General features: G+C 29.3%; 2 protein-coding genes across 4 annotated transcripts in view; one reads left to right on the top strand and one right to left on the bottom strand.

Moving 5' to 3' along the window:
- Nucleotides 1–1,457: 1,457 nt before the first annotated feature.
- tbc1d7 (TBC1 domain family, member 7) lies at nucleotides 1,458–10,104 on the top strand. The gene is made up of 8 exons (XM_073816893.1): nucleotides 1,458–1,641; nucleotides 2,124–2,251; nucleotides 4,890–4,970; nucleotides 5,061–5,251; nucleotides 5,328–5,465; nucleotides 7,382–7,527; nucleotides 7,814–7,943; nucleotides 9,547–10,104. The coding sequence occupies exons 2-8, from the start codon at nucleotides 2,140–2,142 to the stop codon at nucleotides 9,631–9,633; spliced, it is 885 nt and encodes a 294-aa protein (XP_073672994.1). The 5' UTR covers nucleotides 1,458–1,641; nucleotides 2,124–2,139; the 3' UTR covers nucleotides 9,634–10,104.
- An 846-nt stretch (nucleotides 10,105–10,950) lies between these two features.
- Nucleotides 10,951–22,489, bottom strand: part of phactr1 (phosphatase and actin regulator 1) — a 37,355-nt gene continuing 25,816 nt past the window's right edge. For all 3 annotated transcript variants that reach the window (XM_073816973.1, XM_073816971.1, XM_073816972.1), the window contains exons 7-13: nucleotides 21,415–21,587; nucleotides 20,803–20,959; nucleotides 19,038–19,093; nucleotides 18,884–18,945; nucleotides 18,591–18,731; nucleotides 14,645–14,721; nucleotides 10,951–13,641 (exon numbers count right to left, since the gene is read on the bottom strand). In XM_073816973.1, coding sequence (XP_073673074.1) covers nucleotides 13,626–13,641; nucleotides 14,645–14,721; nucleotides 18,591–18,731; nucleotides 18,884–18,945; nucleotides 19,038–19,093; nucleotides 20,803–20,959; nucleotides 21,415–21,587 — 682 coding nt within the window. In that variant the 3' untranslated portion in view covers nucleotides 10,951–13,625. The remainder of the gene's footprint in view (nucleotides 13,642–14,644; nucleotides 14,722–18,590; nucleotides 18,732–18,883; nucleotides 18,946–19,037; nucleotides 19,094–20,802; nucleotides 20,960–21,414; nucleotides 21,588–22,489) is intronic.

The raw sequence follows: 22,489 nt of genomic DNA, 5'->3' as shown, positions 1-22,489 counted from the left end.
CATCATAATAATTTATTAAAGTAGATCGAGTTTTGACCTGGAAGAGATACATATGAACGCTTTTTACAAAAATATAACTGTAGTTTTTAGTAAGTAACTTTGCAAGTGCTTTAAGACATACCATGGTGTTATTTATGTGCTGAAATTAAACAAACAAATACAGCGTTTTGCAAACAAACACAATCTGCTTTGCAAAGAAAAAAATCGACTTTCAAACAAACAAAAAGTACTATACACAAACACAAGTCAATTTGAGAGAAAATGCAGCGGTATAACAAATATATGCATTGTGTGTTGCAAATATATATATTTTTTGTGAGGAAAACTTGGCTTTCTCACACGTGTGCAGACATAATTATCACAAATGCAATGGAGCAACTTCCTCTTGCAAAACAGCAGATGTCGCTATCGTTCAATTTACTCTATTCTCTAAAAAAAAAAAATATATATATATATATATATATATATATATATATATATATATATATATATATGCAACACTTAATGCATATATTTGTTATACCTCTGCATTTTCTCTCAAATTGATTGAAAGTCAATTTTTTTCTTTGCAAAGCAGATTGTGTTTGTTTGCAAAACGCTGTATTTGTTTGTTTAATTTTGGCACATAAATAACTCCATATAAGACTTTCAAAATATACTTTTTTCCATAAGAGATATAACCATTTAATAATTACTTAATTTGGAGTCAATGTGTCAAAAATAGTTTATAACGTTATATTAGTGTTTTGTTTTTTCTCAATGTTACTGAATTTTGTTGATAAACATACGCCGACGAACCATTGCAGCATGAAAAAATTTTATATTTGATGTTCTGTTATAATTATGTAGGTCTTTTGGGCTGTTTCGAGCAATTATGAGTTATAGGAAGTCCAAGGAACTTTATTATCTAAAATTTGAATGCATTGCGAGGGGTTATGAAAGCAAAAATATGTGTACTTTTTATTTAACAGAACCTCAGCACATTAAATTACAACAAATACAAAAAAAATTCAAATGCTAGGGGGAGATATAAACAATATCAGGAATAGGCCTACATTAAAGAATGCACCAACTTGCACAACTCGAATAGATTTTTGTTTCTTTAAGGCCAATATGGACTCACTTCACTTCATTTTTAAATGCTATAAAACATGCATTTTTCCTTATTAAATTCACATGAATATAAAATGTGGCCATTAAAATAAAATAAAATAAAATAAAAACTGTGTGCGTATCTTTATTGAGTTTTCAATAATCCTAAAATAACATATTTTCACTGTAAAGTAATGTTCGTCAACATTGTCAACAAGTACATTTCGCCCAAAAAAACAACAAAAAAACACATAAGGACATTTTTGTCCAATCTTGTTGGGGCTGAGACGTGAGCGCGCCTCCTTTTGGACACGCGCGAAAGTACAATAACACCAGGACGTAAATTACTTCCGGGGTCACAGGACTGTAACCAGCTGCGTTTACAGACGTGCGAATTTGCAGGCTTTTATTAAGCGTTAAAGATAATAATAATAATATAGCATTTACGTATTAAATATGAGTTGCAGTCAGATGTTTGATTCATACGTTGTTTGAAGAGTCTCTCAGTTGAGGAAAACCGCGGAATCCCGCTGAGATCTGCAGTCTGAGGTGAATAAATGTTGATATTTTTAAATATTAAAGCATTGTTTTTATTATAATTAAACATAGCATTAATGTTTTACATAAACGTACAGTGTTTTTATTACTGTTGTCACTTGAATTTTATATAAACGTTAATGTTACGATACTAAATAATCTATTAGGAAGGTATTATTATGTTCTACTGTATTACTATTCATTATACGTTAACTGTAACTAAAATACTATAGTATTATATCTTTTTGGACATGTTCCATGGTATTCTTTGAAGTAAGGAAAGGTACCATGAAATTATCTTGGTATATATATGAATATGTTCATCATTCAGTTTCAATGTAATAGTATTGCATGGAATTATTTGTTGTTTTTATTGAAACTGTGTCACTGATTTATTCTGACAGTATTGAGTTGTCATGTACAGTAGTCTTAAATTAATATAGTAAAGTGTCATTATCAGTGTAGATAAATGTGTTGTTGTTTTTCTGGTTCAGCTTCACATTGGTGATCATGGCTGATGATCCTCAGAGAAACTTCCGCTCGGCGTATTATGAGAAAGTGGGTTTTAGAGGAGTAGAGGAGAAGAAATCGCTCGAGATCCTGCTGAAGGACAATCCACTGGGTAAGAGACTTTCTAGAGGTTCATTCAGATGTGTTTAGATATTCCTTCTGTAGAATCACTATTGTTGTTATTGGTTTGTTTTATGTATGTATGTATCTATTTATTTAACAATAAAATATCAGGTTTTTAGTATTTTATATTGCATTTTAGTGTTGGTTTAAGTGTTCAGTATCCAGATAGAACAGGTTTTCCTTTTGAACATATGATAATTTTTTTTTTTTTTTATGGTATAAAAAAATAATTATAATATATATATTTTTATTTTTATCTCATAATAATAATAATAATAATAGTAGTAAATTAATATCTTTAAAGTAATATAATTAATTATAATTTTATAATTAATGATGATTTTTAATTTTTAAAAAATAATTGTATAATTTATATTAATTAAAACACAAAGGACTCGTTCTGATTGTCTTGATTTTTCTTTTTTTTTAAAAATAATTTTATAATTTATAATAATTAATACACAAAGGACTTGTTTGGACTGTTTTGATTTTTCGTTTTTAAAAATAATTTTATAATTTACAATAATTAAAACACAAAGGACTCGTTCTGATTGTCTTGATTTCTTTTTTTTAAATTAAATTTTATAATTTATAATAATCAAAACACAAAGGACTGATTTTTCCTTTTTAAAAATAGCAATTTTGTCATTTAAAATAATTAATGCACAAAGGACTTATTTGGATTGTCTTAAAAATAATTTTCAACACAGTAAATAACAATCATAATAATTATTGTTATTGATATGTCTATTGTTATTTATTTTGTATGCTTGTTGGTTTAAGAGTTCAATTACCATTCAAAACAGATTTTTCCTTCCGAACCTATAAGAATTATTATTATTATTATTATTATTTAATTTTTATGCATTTTTATTTATTAATTATTCTGCATCTTTATTTGGTTTAAGAGATTAGTTACCATTCAAAAAGCTTTTTTTTTAATTAATTAATTTATTATAATAATATATTATTATAATAATAATAACAGGGTTGTTTAATTTGTTTGTTTGTTGTTTAATCTTATAAGAATAATAGTAATAACAATAATAATTTAATATTAAATATATAATAATAATTATTTATTTATTTATGTATTAATATTTAATCATGCAGAATAGATTTTTAGTTTTTTCAACACACTAAATAATAATAATTATTGTTATTATTATTATTACTTAATTTTAATGCTTTTTTATTGATGGTTTAAGAGTTCAATTACCATTTATAACAGATTTTCATTCTTAATCTGTAATAATAAGAGTTATTATTAGTAGTACTTGTAGTAGTAGTAGTATTTCATTTTTATGCATTTTTAGTGTTAGTTTAAGAGTCCAATTACCTTTCAAAAAAGCTTTTTATTTTTTGTAATTCTTTTTTTAAAGTATAGTAAATAATACACTTTTTTATTTTTATCTTATAATAATAACAATAATAATATAAAATTTGATAATAATAATTAATTAATTTTTTATTAATATTTAATCATCCAGAATAGATTTTTAGTTTTTTTTTTTTCAATACAGATCATAATGATAATAATAATGTATCCTTCTTAATCTATAATAGTAAGAGTTTGTAGTAGTAGTAGTAGTAGTATTTAATTTTTATGCAATTATAGTGTTGGTTTAAAAGTCCAATTACCATTCAAAACAGCTTTTTTTAATTTATTTTTTTATAGTATAATAAATCATACGTTTTTTTATCTTAATATAATAAAAATAATAATATAAAGTTTGATGATAATAATTTAATCATGCAGAATAGATTTTTAGTTTTTTTTAACACAGTAAATAATATAATAATTATTATTAATATTATTATTAATTAATTATAGTAGTAATAATAATAATAATAATAATAACTAGTTTATTTACTTATATTTATTAATATTTAATCATGCAGAATAGATTCATATTTTTTCATCACAGTAAATAATAATAATTATTATCATTTATTGAAATAATAATAATAACATGTTTATTTATTTATTTGTATTAATATTTAATCACGTAGAAAATAATAATTTTTTTCAACATAAAATTATTATTAATTATAGTAATAATAACTTGTTTTTGTAACGTTTAAACAACATTAAATAATTATTTTTTAATGTTGGTGTTCACTAAATATGCATAACAGATTTTACTTTTTTCTTTTGACACTATAATAATAATAATAATTATTATTATTGTTATTAATACTTTTATATAATAATTATGATTTTTAATGTTAAATCACTTATTTCATTAATCACATTAAACACTATAATTAATAATATCTATTATGTATGTATTTATTTTTTTTTTTAATGTTGGTGTTACATATTTGCATATTTACATATTTGCAGAAGATATTTGTACTTATTTTTCCTTTTGCCCTGCTATAATAATAGTTATTATTAATTTAGTTATTTATTAATATAGTTTTTTAAATATTAGTAAAAATGTTCAATAGCCATGCATTTAAGCACAGTAATAAAAAATAATAACAACTACTTCTACTTCTTTTATATGCAGGTTTTTTTTTCCTCTTTGTTTTGGTTTATTTCTAGCTGCGAAATTCCATGCATCTCTCGCTTGAGAATAAATGTCTGTCATATAAACTCTTGTTGCTGACGTTTTTTTCAGATGTGGAGAAGTTGAGCACATTCAGTCAGAGGTTTCCTCTGCCCTCCATGTACAGGATACACGTGTGGAAAGTCCTGCTGGGTAAGAAAATGAGTTATTATTCACATATGTGAATATATTCACTCTGTCTGTAAATCAGGCTGGTGAATCTGTCTATCCCGCCATCCGCAGGTATCCTGCCGCCCCACAGCGATTCTCACGCTCTGGTGTCCCGGTATCGCGTGGAGCAGTTTGAGGACGTCAGCGCCGCTCTGACGGCCATGCGCTTCGTCCACGCGTCCACCCCGCCGACGGAGCTCTACCTGCGCATGTACCAGCTGGAGAGCCGACAGCTTCCCCGCAGGAGCGAGCTCAGGCCTCCGGTGAGGAGCTGTCTATGCGCCTGTGGGTTTGTGGGTAATCGGGTGTGTTTTCTCATGTCTCACTTTGATCTTCCAGGATGATGAGGACGAAAACTTCCTGGCTATCGCTAGAGCGATGGAGGAGATTTTTGACGACCCGGTCGACTGCTATTGGCTCATCAGATGTTTCGTCAACCAGTTCAAGCTCAAATTCGGAGACTCCATCCCTCACCTGGTACATGTTCACCTGTTAAAGGAATAGTTAAGCTAAAAAAAATACAATTTTTTTTATACATCTGTTATTTATTAATGATTTTATTTTTACACTGTGATCAATAATAACAGTTACTTTTATTTTTATTATTATTGTTTTTTTATTATTATTATTAATATTACAGTATTTCTATATTTAAAAAAATATGTAATACATTTATAATAAATAATAAGTTAACTTTTTTATATTATTGTTGTTGTTATTATTATTTATAAATTTTTTTAGCTTTTTAAATTTTGGTTTAGTAGTTAATTACAGTGCAGAAAAGATTTTTATTTAGTTTTTTTGACACTGTAATAATATCAGTTGTTGTTATTGTTACTTATTTTTTATTTTTTTTTTTTTTATTTTTTTTTTTATGTTGGCTAAAGTGGTCAGTAACCACCCAAAACAAGTTTTTACTTTTTTTTTTTCACAGAATATATTATTATTTTTTATCATTATTATATAATAAGTATAGTTTTTTTAACACTGTAATCAATAATAAATATTATTATTATTATCAATTAAATTGTATTTTTTTTGTGCATTTTTAATTTTGGTTACGACATCAACAACCATGCAAAACACATTTTACATTTTTTGTTCTTTTTGACACTTTTTTTAATACAGTTTATTATTACTATTATTATTATTATTATTATTATTATTATTATTATTATTTTATTAATTTGTATGATTTTTGTTTGGTTTGCTTTGGTTTAAGTGTTCAGTAACCATCCACTATATAATTTTACTTTTTTTGACGCTGTAAAAAGTATTCCCAGTTGTTGTTATTGTTATAAATATATATTGTATTTATTTATTTTGTGTATTTATTTTTTATGTCGGTTTAAGTGGTTATTTTTTCTTTTTGACAGTGCAGTAAATAATAACAGTTGTTATTCTTATTATATTATTGTTATTATTATTTATTAATTTGTTTGTTTTTTTAATTTTGTTTAGTAGTTTTTTACAGATTTTTTAACACTGTAATAATATCAGTTGTTATTGTTACTTTATTTATTTTTTATTGTTGTTTTAAGTGTTCAATAACTACCCAAAATATTTTTTTTCCAACAGAATATATTATTATTAATAATTATTTAAATCAGTAATTGTAATTTTTTTCTTTTAACATTATAATAATAATAAATGTTATTATTAATATAATTTAATAATTTATAGTTATTTAAAAAAATGTTTTTAATTTTGGATTTTAGACTTAAACAACCATGCAGAACACTTTTTTGTTCTTTTTGACACTTGAATAATACAGTTTATTAGTACAATTATTATTATTATTACTTTATTAATTTGTATAAAATAATAACATAATATATTAACAGTTGATGTTACCAATAGTATTTATTTATTTATTTTTGTTCATTTATTTCAGATTTTTTTTTATGTTGGTTTAAGTGGTTATTTTGTCTTTTTGACAATACAATAAATAATAACAGTTGTTATTCTTATATTAATTAGGATTTTAATTTTTTAAGTGTTCAATTTCTTTTCTTTTTTTTCCCTTTAACACCTTAATAAATAGTATTTATATTAATAATAATAATAATAATAAAAATATTATTGTTATTACTATTTTATTTGTTTTACATTTTAATATAAGATTTCAGTAACCATCTGGATTTCATTTGTTTTTTTGTTTTAATTTTTTGACTCTTAAATAAAAAAAATTTAAAAATGTTTTTTTATTATATTTACTCAACCTCATATCTTTCCAAACTCTTATATGGTGCTCCAAAACAACAACAAAAAACACCATAAATGTACCACAAAACCAGTCCATGTTTACTTCTTTCTCTGTCTTGTGCAACGGATCATTGACGTCAAATTTCTCTCATTTGTTTTTAATTAAAACCCCTGTTTCTGTGTTTCAGCCAAAGAGTTTGGAGCACTTCCTGTCTCAGGAGGATGGCACTCTGCTGGCTCATCTGAAGATGTCTGGAGCTCTGGGTTCACTGCCGTACTGTCTCTGGTTCAGGCGCTGCTTTGCTGGCTGTTTACCAGAGTCCAGCCTACAGAGGTCAGGCCACAAACATGTCCACTGTACTTTACTCTTTTCTCTCAAAAATACAGTAAAAATAGGAAAAATTTTAAAATATTTTACTGTTTAAAACAGCTATTATCTATGTGAATATCTGTTCAACTTTAATTGATTCCTGTGATCAAAGCTGAATTTTCAGCGTCATTACTGCAGTCTTCAATGTCACATGATCCTTCAGAAATCATTCTGTTGTGATTGGCTGACTGATGGACTGTGCTGTGATTGGCTGACTGATGCACTGTGCTGTGCTGTGATTGGTCGGCAGGGTGTGGGATAAAGTCATCAGCGGCTCTTGTAAGATCCTGGTGTTTGTTGCTGTGGAGATTCTGCTCAGCTATAAGATCATGCTGATGGGAATGAGTGACCCGGATGCAGTTTACAACTTCCTGTCTAACGTGAGCCGCAAACATCATTCAATCGCTAACAAATAATGTGCAAAAACAGATTTAAAGAAATGTTCTGAGTTCAATACATTAATTCATGTTCTTTAACCCTTAATTATTTATTATTTATTGCTTTTTCACATTAATTATATAAAAGAAAACTTTATTCTTATTATTATTATATGAACTATTGTTTGTTTAAATAAGGGACAACAAATATTTTTATTTGTTTTATTTTATTTATTAATTAAGTATTATTATTATTACATGGACTGCATTTTTTTAAAATTGAGGAACAAGGAATTACTAATTTTATTTTGTTATATTAATATATAACATAAAACAAAACAAATTTTAAAAAATAATAAATGTTATGTAATATATTTTTACAAAATAAAATAAAAATAATTAATCGTTCCTCAATTCAAAAACATGCCGTCCATGTAATAATAATAATAATACTTAATTAATAAAATAAAATAAAACTAATAAAAAAAATAATAAATGTTATTTTATTAATTCAATTAAGTATTATTATTATTATTATTATTATTATTATTACATGGACTGTGTGTTTTTTTAAATTGAGAAACATTTTTTAAAATTACATTAATATATTATTTTTTTAAATGGAGAAACAATGAATTACTTTTGTTTTATTATATTAATGTATTCTTATATTTTATTTTGTTATATTAATATATTACATAACGTTTTTTATATTCTATTAATTCAATTAAGTATTATTATTATTATTATTATTACTACATGGACTTCATTTTATTATATTAATATATTACATAACATTTATTCAAATATTTTTTATGTTTTATTTTATTTTATTAATTCAAATAAGTGTTATTATTAATTTTATTACATGGACTGCACGTTTTTTTAAATCGAAAAACACAAATTTACTTTTATTATTTTATTTTAATATATTACGTAATATTTAATTAATTTTTTTTGTTTTTGTTTTATTTTATTTTATTAATTCAATTAAGTATTATTATTATTACATGGACTGTATTTTTTTAAATTGAGAAACACGAATTTACTTTTATTTTATTATTTTAATATATTACGTAATATTTATTTTAATTCAATTAAGTATTAGTATTATAATTTTTACATGGACTGCATGTGTTTAAATTGAGGAACAAGGAATTACTTTTGTTTTATTTTATTATATAAATATATTACATAACATTTATTTATTCATATTATTATATTAAATCCAGTTTTTTAATTGAGGAACAATTAATTAATTTTATTTATTTATTTTATATGTTATTGATTATGTTAAATAACATTTATTATTATGAGCTACTGTTTTTTTTTTAATTGACAAAGAATTACTTTTTAAATTTCATTGTTTTATTGAGGAACAAAGAATTAAATGTATTATTTTACTTGTTTATTATATTATAATTTTTTATTTTATAAAATAACATTTTGCCTCAAATGATGTGGAATAGAATATGAATAATTACAACAAATAAAAAAATTGAACCCAGACAATTCTTTTTCTGTAATTTAGCTTTGCTGTTTTTTTCAACTACATGAACATATGAATGTTGCTCAAGTACTTCTGATCTCTTCCTCTCTTTTACAGATGCCGCAGGAGAACACAGACGCCATCGTCACTAAAGCCATCGATCTGTGGCACAAATACTGCGGGACGCCAATGCACTCTGTGTAAATCATCATTTCTGAGTTTAATATGCGACTGAAACAGACTGGAAGCGCTCAGATGTGGACGACAGGAACTGAAGTCGACCGATGCACAGGCTGTATGTGTGGTTGGTCTTTTATTAGGTTCCTTTACATGAGAATCTGCATACATCATTCAGGAGTGACAGTACGGTACATGACATGCCGTCCGCTCTCTTCCTGCGCTCTCTGAGCGAATAGCAGCAGCGGAAGAGAGAAACGCTGACGACTGGAAACAGAAAACACACCTATCATTCAAAACATGACCACGTCTGCTCTTCTGTGAGATGAGGCCAAAATACAGTTGTTTTGACACCCTCATGTTGTTCCAAACCTTTATGAATTTATATGATCTGGAAAAGTGCTTAAAATCCTTTTAAAATCCCTTTAATGAGCCACAAAAAAACTAACGTAGGTTTAGAACAAATGAGGGCGAATAAATAAAGTCAGAAATATATATAATTTTTTTTTTTTTGGTGAACTTTTCTTTTAATGCCCAGCCAATGTGTTCAGTATCAAAGTCCGTTCAAAATATTTATAAATAATATATTAACATAAAAACATCTCAGCACACATTGATACAGTGGTCACATTACAATAAGGTCTCATTTGATAATTAATGAATTATGCTCAGCATTTAATAATCTTTGTCAGTGTTATTATGTTAATAAAAATACAATTGATTAAAGTTCTTCACAATGTATTCAATTGTTAAAAAATACACGTTAAAAATAAAATTCGTAAGTGCATTTCGAGGGATTATTTTTTATTTTAGTTTTTTTTTTTATTATTAATACTACTAAATTACTTAGTTTTTTTTAATTGAACAAGGAATTGCTTTTATTTTATTTTGTTATATTAATATATTTCATAAAATAAAACAAATAAAAATAATAAATGTTATGTAATATGTTAATATAACAAAATAAAATAAAAGTAATTCCTTGTTCCTCAATTTAAAAAAACATGCAGTCCATGTAAAAATAATTATAAAACTTAATTTAAAAAATAAAATAAAACATAACATATTAAATAAATTAAATGTTATTTTATTTTATTAAATATTATTATTTTTATTACATGGACTGTGTGTTTTTTCAATTGAGAAACAAGGAATTACTTTTATTTTGTTATATTAATATATTACATAAAACAAAACAAAAAATGTTATGTAATATATTAATATAACAAAACAAAATAAAAGTAATTCCTTGTTCCTCAATAAAAAAAACCATGCAAATAAAAAATTTAATGTTATTTTATTAAATTAATTATTTATTATTATTACATGGACTACAAGTTTTTTTTAATTGAGAAACAAGGAATTACTTTATATTGATATATTACATAACATTTATTCAAAAAATTTTTTTTTTAAATTTAAGTATTATTATTACATAAACTTAATGTGTTAAATTGTTAACAAATATTATTATTAATACTACTAAATTACTTACTGTTTTTTTAATTGAGGAATGAGTTATTTTATTTTGTTAAATTTGAATAATTATATTCCATTAATTGCTTGATGTCAATTTAATCATAATGCCACAATGCCATGTCCTTGTTAATTTCTAAAATTAAAATTTTATTTGTTAACATTAATAGTTATTAAAATAAAAATGGTAACTGTTAAATACAACTTTTTACTAGTAAATTTTGAAATGAACAAAAATGTATATATTCTGTAGAAATGTTAGTTCATGTTAACTAATGTAAGTTACCAAATTGAACTTTATTATAGTTAGCTTCATTAGTTGACATGAACTAACAATTCTACTGTATTAGTTTTAGTTTGTTCATTTCAAAATTTAAAAAAAAATTTGCAATTAAACGTATTTTTAACGTCATTTAGTTATTATTATAAAAAGTATTCATTTTAATTTTTAAACTGTATTTGTTCACAGTAAATAATGCACTGAGAACATGAACAATTGTATTAGTATTAACTAACATTAATTTGAACAAATGAGACCTTACTGTAAATGTTCCTGTTACAATTCCTGTATGATCACTGTGAATAAAATACAAAAATTAAACGAATGCAACACTGATTATTGTGATTCTCTTGACTGTTTTGGTTTTATTTTGGCAACGCGACGCCCTGTAAAGTGGGCGGAGTTTAAAGGGTCGCCCTAGACTGGATCACATGACCGCTGAGCACCAACGAGCACATAACGAGACACAGGAGAAACAAAAACCTGCTTTGAGAACACTCAACAGGACTCATGAACAAACAATCACTCTTCCAGACATTATTGCTCTGTCCCGTCACTCAACCGCAGCATGAGCCCGTCAAGATCGCCTCCTGTGATTGGGCAGTAGTGTGGGCGTGGCAAACGTTGCTTTTTTGTTATTGGCTAAAGATGTTTTAGGGTTTTAAGACTTAAAAAAAAAAGCACAAATTGTAGTAGTAATGCCAACATCATGGGTTTGATTCCCAGGGAATGAATGAACTGATTAAAAAAAAATATATATATTTAAATGCAACGAATAAAGGCATCTGGCAGATGCATAAAAGTCTAAAATTTAAGAGCCGAAATGTGGAAATTAGAGGAGTTGGTCAGCCAAAAATAAACATTTGTTGCAAACGTAAGCACTCTCAGGTCATCAAAGATGTAGATGAGTTGGTTTCTTCATCAGATTTAGAGAAATGTAGCATTTCATCACTGTCTCACCAGCAGATGCTCTACAGCGAATGGGTGCCGTCAGACTGAAAGTCCAAACAGCTGATAAAAACATCACCACTAGAGTTGTGTGGATTATTCTGATGTTTTTATCAGCTGTTTGGACTTTCAGTCTGACGGCACCCATTCACTCCAGAGCATCTGTTGGTGAGACAGTGATGGAATGAAATTTCTTTTGCTATTAAATGTCATCTTTTCAGATCAGTAGTGATCCAAGATTAGGATGAGTTTGTTTCTTTATTAGATTTGGAGAAATTTAGCATTTTATCACTTGCTCACCAGTGGATCCTCTGCAGTGAATGGGTGCCGTCAGAATGAGAGTCCAAACAGCTGATAAAAACATCACCACTAGAGTGGTGTGGATTACTTGTGGATTATTGTAATGTTTTTATCAGCTGTTTGGACTCTTATCCTGACGGCACCCATCCACTTCAGAGCATCCATTGGTGACAGTAATGGAATGACATTTATTTTGCTTTTATGTGTCATCTTTTCAGATCAGTAGTGATCCAAGATTAGGATGAGTTTGTTTCTTCATCAGATTTGTAGAAATGTGTCTTTCCATCACTATCTCACTCTCAACGGATCCTCTGCAGTGAATGGGTGCCGTCAGAATGAGAGTCAAAACAGCTGATCAAAACATCACAGCTGCATTAGTGTGGATTATTGTTTTGTTTTTATCAAATGTTGAGACTCTTATTCTGACAGCACCCATTCACTGCAGAGGATCCACTGGTGAAACAGTGATGAAATTCTACATTTCTCCAAATTTGATGAAGATACAAACTCATCTAACAACCTGAGGGTATGTAAATATTCAGCAAATTTTCCTTTTTGGGCAAACTGTCCCTTTAAATACAGTAATATTTATCATGTAATGTGGTTTGCGCTCTTTAGAAAAGTCGTTTCCCGTTTTTAAAAACTAAAAGGACTGGGGTAATTTCTCAGATACAAGTAGAAAATCAACTACATCATCTGCTGCATTAAAAACCATTGCCTGGAAAAGAACAAAAGAAGAGAAATTCATGGCGAAGAGCATGTAATATATCAGTTTTTGTCAAAATATACACAAATATCCGCACACAGACAGATCGTCAGCTCGTCCGTATCCACCGTGCCGTCGGCGCGCCGCCGGCGAGAGTCCAGCAGGATCAGCTCAGGATCTGCTGCTCGTTCCTGCATGTGATTCCTGATCAAAACGAGCAGCAGAGAGTCTGTTCAGGGTCCATTAAAGATGAACGGCTCCAAACCAGAGAGAGAGAGATTGACAGTTCATTGACAGACTGTAGCGGCACTACGGCCGATGAAACCTGGAGAGAGCATAAGACTGGTTCAGAATCACAACACTGTATGCATGGACTATATGCATGATGCACATCCCACAATGCAATGTGATTAACCATCAAATTCAAACCGGAAGAGCTTAGAGCATTTTTAATAAAATTTTAATTTTAATTATTTAATTTTATTTTGTTTTGCTGTATTTGCATTTGGTAGCAATCTAGTGTTTACAAACAGATTGAGACATCACATACATAGCCAGTCAAAAGTTCTTGAACAGTAAGAGTTTTAATGTTTTTTAGTGTTTTAAAGAATTCATTTCTGCTCATCAGGCCTGCATTTATTTTATCCAAATTACAGCAAAATCAATAACATTATGAAATATTTTTACTATTTACAATAAATGCTTTCTACTTGAATATCTGTTAAAATGTAATTTATTTCTGTGATCAAAGCTGAATTTTCAGCATCATACATTCCAGTGTCACATGATCCTTCAGAAATCATTCTAAGATGCTGATTTGCTGCCTCAAGAAATATTTCTGATTATTATGAATGTTGAAAACAGTCATGCTGCCTGATATTTTTGTGGAAACTGTCATACATTTTATTTTTCACAATTCATAGATGAATAGAAAGTTAAAAAAAAAAGCATTTATTTAAAACATGTAAAGGCTAATAAAAAAAATAATAATAATAATATAAGAAATATATTAAGAATATATTATATTAAGAAATGTATTACAGCATTAATAACACTAATGTAATATTAAAAATAAAAAATTATCATATATGTATGTTCGGTTTTTATTTTTATAAATATGAATGTATAGAAATAAAAAATATATATAGACAGGTCTTATTTCTATATATTTGTATTTAAATTTTTGTTTTAATTTCGCAAAACGTTGGCTGGAAATAAACAAAAAGCATAAAAATAAAAGTTACTCAATTTCTTCTGAAGTGAAAAATGCCTTTATTATTATTATTATTAATTAATAACATTGCATATTTGTGTGTGTGTTTGGTCACCTGGTTAGATGTCGACTAGACTCGTGCACCTCCATCTCTGTGCTTTTGAACTCATTGAGTTCTTTGCGTATGGCAGCCTGAGAGACACAAACCACAAAAAAGTTAGTAGTAGTAGTATGTTTTACAAGAATATACTTAAGACAATCCAATGTTTCTTGCCATTTCTTTCTAAGTATTTGTAAAATGTACTAGAAAATACGGGTGTGCGATATGACGACTTTTGTCTCCACGATCTGCTTTCGAAAAAAAGTATCGTAGTATCTTAATATAGGCTACTGTACAACACGACATACATTCACTCATGGGACACTGCACTTATTTGCAATCACAAAAGTACATTATTTGCATGTGCTTTAAAGCTTTGCCGGTTAAATAACGTTTTTTCATCAGCGCACTATTCTGCCATGAGCTTCATGAACGCTAAAAGCCTGTCAAACAGCACCTGATTACTGCTCTTTTGCGTCTGGTTCACTAATACTGTCAAAAACACACACGGATTACATATAAACACAGTTGGTTATTAGCGGAGGGAGAAAAAAATTGATTCTCCAATGCATTACGATTGAATATTTCAGAATCGATTCTGAGCTTGTTTTTCCCCCCCCATATGGCATGTGTGCGCGCTAGAGATGCGGCGGGCTTTATTGCACCGAATTTGTACTGTGAGACACGTGCGCATTGCTTGACATTATGTGCTTTCACCCGCCGTGTTCTACTTTAGATATGCTTTCATTTCTGCCGTTTGGAATGCAGTACTATTAGATGCACAAAACTCACACACTGACAGACTTTCACGTGTGCTTTGTGTTTGTTTGTCCTAAAGCTCGATTGCAGCTGCGGTTAAATGCACTTGCATTTGCGAATGCTTTTATTTGAAACTGATGTGTACAGTCGTGGCTAAAAGTTTTGAGAATTACATAAATATTGGAAATTGGAAAAGCTGCTGCTTAAGTTTTTATAAAAGCAATTTGCATATACTCCAGAATGTTATGAAGAGTGATCAGATGAATTGCATAGTCCTTCTTTGCCATGAAAATGAACTTAATCCCGAAAAAACTTTCCACTGCATTGTTAAGAAGGCTTCGGGGCGTCCAAGAAAGTCCAGCAAGCGCCAGGATGGTCTCCTAAAGAGGATTGAGCTGCGGGATCGGAGTGCCACCAGTGCAGAGCTTGCTCAGGAATGGCAGCAGGCAGGTGTGAGCGCATCTGAACACACAGTGAGGCCAAGACTTTTGGAAGATGGCCTGGTGTCAAGAAGGGCAGCAAAGAAGCCACTTCTCTCCAAAAAAAACATCAGGGACAGATTGATCTTCTGCAAAAAGTATGGCGAATGGACTGCTGAGGACTGGGGCAAAGTCATATTCTCCGATGAAGCCTCTTTCCGATTGTTTGGGGCATCTGGAAAAAGGCTTGTCCGGAGAAGAAAAGGTGAGCGCTACCATCAGTCCTGTGTCATGCCAACAGTAAAGCATCCTGAGATCATTCATGTGTGGGGTTGCTTCTCATCCAAGGGAGTGGGCTCACTCACAATTTAGCCCCAAAACACAGCCATGAATAAAGAATGGTACCAAAACACCCTCCAACAGCAACTTCTTCCAGCAATTCAACAACAGTTTGGTGAAGAACAATGCATTTTCCAGCACGATGGAGCACCGTGCCATAAGGCAAAAGTGATAACTAAGTGGCTCTGGGACCAAAACGTTGACATTTTGGGTCCATGGCCTGGAAACTCCCCAGATCTTAAAACTTGTGGTCAATCCTCAAGAGGCGGGTGGACAAACAAAAACCCACTAATTCTGACAAACTCCAAGAAGTGATTATGAAAGAATGGGTTGCTATCAGTCAGGATTTGGCCCAGAAGTTGATTGAGAGCATGCCCAGTCCAATTGCAGAGGTCCTGAAAAAGAAGGGCCAACACTGCAAATACTGACTCTTTGCATAAATGTCATGTAATTGGCCATAAAAGCCTTAGAAACGTATGAAGTGCTTGTAATTATATTTCAGTACATCACAGAAACAACTGAAACAAAGATCTAAAAGCAGTGAAAACTAATATTTGTGTCATTCTCAAAACTTTTGGCCACGACTGTACACACAGTTAGATATGTTTTTAGAGCAGGACAAAACATCTGATATATCCAAATAGATGTGTGCATTAGTTTGAATGCAGCCTGTTAAAGCTGCCACTGTCTGTGATCTCATTAGTAATAATCAGGAGTGTGACGGTATCTCGTGGCACGAGATCTCGCGATGTCCGATGTCTCCTGCGAGATCTGACTGGTCTCGCAAGAAGGTGACAATATCGTGGCAAAACATTTTGCAGTGTTTACATTAGAGCTGCATGACTACTCTTTAAAATACTCCTTATTGAAGACATTCAAATCTGCATTCTTACTTCTGCTGTTTCAGAAAGCAACAAAAACAGTCTTTTTAACCACATAATCCACATTATTTCTTTGTTACAGACATTTAAATAACATAAATACTGAGACAAAAGCTTATAGTTTGGGTATAAACACTTATTGTCTAGCGATCAGTAGCGATCAAAACATTTAAAAAATATATATTTGTCATTGTAATACATTCAAGAGATTCCAATAGTGAAAAAAGTCTTTATTAATTGAGACACTGGCTCCTTCATTTTTTTTTTTTTTTGTTCAAATGTAGACTTAAGCAATCAACATTCTGTCAGAACCCTTAGAAATTATGTCATTTGTGTTTAGATTTCTAATCCTTTTTTCTTCAGAATCATGATCTCCAATTTATAAAAGAAAATTGTTTTTCAGTTTATCCAGAATCACGCAGCATTAGTTTACGTGTTTATTACTGCATATAATTCATTAAAATATAAGTTTAATTTCATAAAGTACAAGTTCATATCAAAATGCACCTACATTTTTTTGCATTTTGTGTTTTTTTGTTGAATAAGATACTATTTTTCCCTATCTATTTCATCACTGAGGATTTCTTTTAAAAAGTTTAAAAATCTCGTCTTGTTCTCGTGAACCCAATCTCGTGTAACGTCTCGTGAGATAAGTGTCTCATCAAACCCCTAGTAATAATCAAACAGCAATAATGCTGAGAAAAAAAGAAAAAAAAACAATAACTATTGTCTGTAAACTTTCGGATACTTAAAAAACAAATTTTGCACGAAATAAATTTGATATAAAATGTGCAGTAATATTGAAAACTGAGTATGTGATGCATTGGGATATTTAGTTGACAAAAAAAAAAATCATAATTAAATTGAATCTTCAAACCAGTGAAGATTCACAGCCCTGCTTTCAAGATTACAACTAGAAACAAAAAGCATAGAAATGGCATTTTTACATTCTGTTAAAATGTAAAGTTGTAAAGATGTATTTGCATAGCAGAAGAATTAATTGGGGGGAAAATGTAGATCAAGAATCGTTTTGGAATCGGATCCTGACTCCCAGAATCAGAATCGAATCAGATTGTGAAGTGCCTGAAGATTTTGGATTTTTAAATAAATGTAAAAAATAATCAATAGTTGAGTCGACAAAAAAAATAATCGTTAGCTGCAACTCTAGTTTATAGTGTATATAGTGTTTTATTTGTATATTTTTTAATTCAATTTCTTAAATGAGCACTGAAAATAAATCAGTTTTCTTTATATTATGTGTATTTGCAACATCTAGCCTACCTTTGTTCTTATTTTTTTTAATAACAAAGAAAAAATAATGACAAAGATTTTTTGCCTTCGCCCACTTTGGCCTTAACATCTGCCATTCTGTTTATTTGATATTTTGTTACCTTGTAGAGCTTTGGTTTTAAAATAGAGAAATTAGTTTGGCTGTACTTCTCAGACAACTTGCAAAATAGTAAAACCAACATGATGAAGAATCCTGAGTAAAATTGTGAAATTTCTTTTTTTTTTTTGTGCCATATCGCCCACCCTACTAGCAAGTAGAGATGATGGATGAACCTTATCAGCAGCAGTGAGTCTGGTCCAGGGTTTGTCCGCACGCCGGTCGTAATCCTGAGCTTCCGCCACTTCCACGTAATCGCTGAAGCGGATGAGAATTTTGGCCTCTCTGAGCTCCTCTACGGTGGGCCTCTGACTCAACTAAACACACACACACAGACAAACACACTCCTGAAGATGTTGCGTAACTCTGATCTAATGTGTGCCGTGACCCAGAATAGTTTGTTGCTATAGGAACAGAGTCTGGGAAAAGCCAAAAAACCTCCCGATTTGGGAAAATCTCTTGTTCTCACCTTCCTGGAGAGCCGTTTCTTCAGCTCACGCTTCTCCTCCAGCTCCTCCTGCTCGTTACGCGCTGAACGAGAGACAATCAGACACTGAAACACACTCACTCAGAATATAAAGCTTTTGCTCATCATACTCCTAATGGAGTTTGTGTTGACGTACGTTTGAGGATGTTTCTCTGCTCCAGCTCTTCTGCTGACGGTCTCTGGCTCAGACGACTGGAGACAGACGCAAAAGACTTGAATTAGGTAATAAAAAAAAAATACACAAACATTTTATCTGACCAAAATCCACAACACACAATGTAACATTTTGTCAGTTTGTTTTTGTTTTCACTGTAGTGTAGCTCCACCCACAGTCAAATCTCATTGGTCCAAAATTTCCTGCATATTAAAATAAGGTGTGTTCTGATTGGCCGTAATTGTGTCAATTAAATACTATTCCACGCTTGTTGCACTCTTAATTAGAAATGTAAATAAAGGGAAAAAATGTGCAATGAAGTGGAAACATTTTGAAGATGTCTGATAAATATTTAGAGGCATTTTTCAAGCAAGTACATGCAAGAAATCAAATGAATAAAGGCAAATTATAAAAATATATAAAACTTTTCATAAATCATAAAACATATATTAAATCTAAAGATATTAAAATATATAACTGCAATTTACATAACAGTTAATAATGAACTGAACTGAATTAATAATGTTAATGGGAAAACATTATATGCACAAAATTATGAAAACCACAATATTATGAAAATCATAATTTGCCATAAACTCAACAAAACCACAGTATAACAAGGATCTGCAGACGTTTGATTAATATTTTGATGCATTTTTCCTTTTAAGTATAAAGGAAAAGAATAAAGGCAAATTACAAAAATATTAAAAATAATGATAATAATGAACTGAACTGAATTAATAATGCGACTGGGAAAATATCATATGCCCAATATTATGAAAACCATCATTTTATATATGATTTCTATTCATGTTAATTTACTTTATTTCAGTCTATAAACTCAACAAAACCGCAGTATAACAAGGATCTGCAGATGTCTGATAAATAGTTTGATGCATTTTTCATGCAAGTACATACAAGAAATCAAAGGAATAAAGGCAAATTATAAAAATATAAAAAAATAATGATAAAATATATATTATCTAAATATATTAAAATATATTAAGCTGCTATTTACAGAACAGTTAATAATGAACTGAACTGAACTGAATTAATAATGCAACTGGAAAAATATTATATGCACAAAATTATGAAAACCATAATTTTATATATGATTTCTATTTATATTAATTTACTTTATTTCAGTCCATAAACTCAACAAAACCACAGTATAACAAGGATCGGCAGATGTCCGATAAATATTTTGATGCTTTTTTCCTTTTAAGTATATACGAGAAATCAAAGGAATTTGAAATAATTTTTAAATTTTAGTTTTCATTTGAATTATTTTAGTACATCAAGTTAATTCAAATAAAATAATTTGATGTTTTTTCTATATGTGACCCTGGACCACAAAACCAATCATAAGGGTCTTTTTTTTATTATTGAGATTTATACATCATCTGAAAGCTGAACAAATAAGTTTTCCATTGATGTATGGTTGGTTAGGACAATATTTAGCCAAGATACAACTATTTAAAAAATCTGGAATCTGAGAGTGCCAAAAAATCTAAATATTGAGAAAATCAGTTGTCGAAATGAAGTTCTTAGCAAAGCATTTTACTAGTCAAAAATTTAATTTTGATGCATTTAAAGTAGAAAATGTACAAAATATTTTCATGGAACATGATCTTTAATTAATATCCTAATGATTTTTACTCTTTACTATTTTTACTTTTAGTTAACTAAAATTATTCAGGTGTGTAATTGTGAGTGTGTGTGTGTGTGTGTGTGTGTGTGTGCTGACCGGGTGAGTTTGGTTCCTATCTGCTGTCTGGACTCCAGTCGCTCCTGGTCGCTCATCATGGGTAGGATGTTTTTATCCTCTAGTTCTCTCTTCGATGGCCGATTGCTCAGTTTGATCGCCAGCGAATCTTTTCGTAAGATCCTTAAAGCGAGTGTACCTGCACACACACACACACACACACACACACACACACACACACACACACACACACACACATTGAGTTAATGTAAACAAACACACACACACACACACACACACACACACACACACACACACACACACACACACACACACACACACACACACACATTGAGTTGAGTTAATGTAAACAAACACACACACACACACACACACACACACACACACACACACACACATTGAGTTAATGTAAACAAACACACACACACACACACACACACACACACACACACACAGTGAATTAATGTAAACAAACACACACACACACACACACACACACACACACACACACACACACACACACACACACATTGAGTTAATGTAAACACACACACACACACACACACACACACACACACACACACACACACACACACGTGTCACATGCTGTATTTCCCAGCAAAGCTCTCTTACTTGTAAACAGAGAGTCGTCATCATCCTCCTCTTCCTCGTCCTCTTCCTCGTGCGTGCTGAAGGTGTGTGTGATGAGTGTGTGTGTGTTGGCGGGAGTTTGGTGCATTGAATCTCTGTTCTCCTTCTCCTCTTCCGTCTCCATCAGGACAGATGGCACCGCCTGCAGTACAGAGCTACACACACACACACACACACACACACACACACACACACACACACACACACACACACACACACACACACACACACACAAAAGAGTTATTTCAGTTTTATTTATATATACGATTATAGTTCTAATTAGTATTTTGAATTAGCTTGTATTTTTATGTTTTCAGTTTTTGATTTTGTTATTGTAATTTTGTTATACGTTTTTGTTATTTTTATTAGTTTTTCAGTTACTCTTTAGGTTTTATTAATTTTTATTTTTAGTTTGTAATTTTAATGCTTCAACTTAAACTACATGAAGATTAGAAATGTTGCATCTGTTTTCTAATAATATTTATATTTTATTTCATTTCAGCTTTATTTTAATTAACAAAATGTTAAATAAAATAAAATATAATAAAAACTTAAACTTTAGGTAGTTGCGAAGGCATTTTCGTTTAATGTTTAAGTACCAAAATACCTAAACTATATGAAAACTAATAAATAAAAATGAATAAAAACTATACAGACCTATTAAAAAACTAACAAAAATGACAATAATAACAAAATTGCTAGAAATTTTACTAACAAAAATAATGAAAATATACTTCAAAATATGAAACCTCAATATAAAAATCTCTTTAAAAAAATGTATCTAAACACATTGAAACTAAATTTTACTGAAATACTATCTTTCAAAAAATTTTAACTAAAAAAAAAAAAAAAAATTATATATATATATATATATATATATATATATATATATATATATGTATGTATGTATGTGTGTATATATATATATATATATATATATATATATATATATATATATATATATATATATATATATATATATATATATATATATATATATATATATATATATATATAAGGTATATATATATATATATATATATATATATATATATAT

Source organism: Garra rufa, chromosome 13, assembly GCF_049309525.1.
Source record: "Garra rufa chromosome 13, GarRuf1.0, whole genome shotgun sequence".
In the NCBI taxonomy this organism is placed as follows: domain Eukaryota; kingdom Metazoa; phylum Chordata; class Actinopteri; order Cypriniformes; family Cyprinidae; genus Garra; species Garra rufa.
This window is presented reverse-complemented; position numbering and strand designations above follow the sequence as displayed.

Excerpts from the sequence above, each read along its gene's own strand:
- tbc1d7 (XM_073816893.1), top strand. The coding sequence starts at position 2,140 with ATGGCTGATGATCCTCAGAGAAACTTCCGCTCGGCGTATTATGAGAAA. Across the intron at positions 5,466-7,381 it reads GAGACTCCATCCCTCACCTG|CCAAAGAGTTTGGAGCACTT; the intron begins GTACATGTTCAC and ends TCTGTGTTTCAG. Across the intron at positions 7,944-9,546 it reads TTTACAACTTCCTGTCTAAC|ATGCCGCAGGAGAACACAGA; the intron begins GTGAGCCGCAAA and ends TCTCTTTTACAG.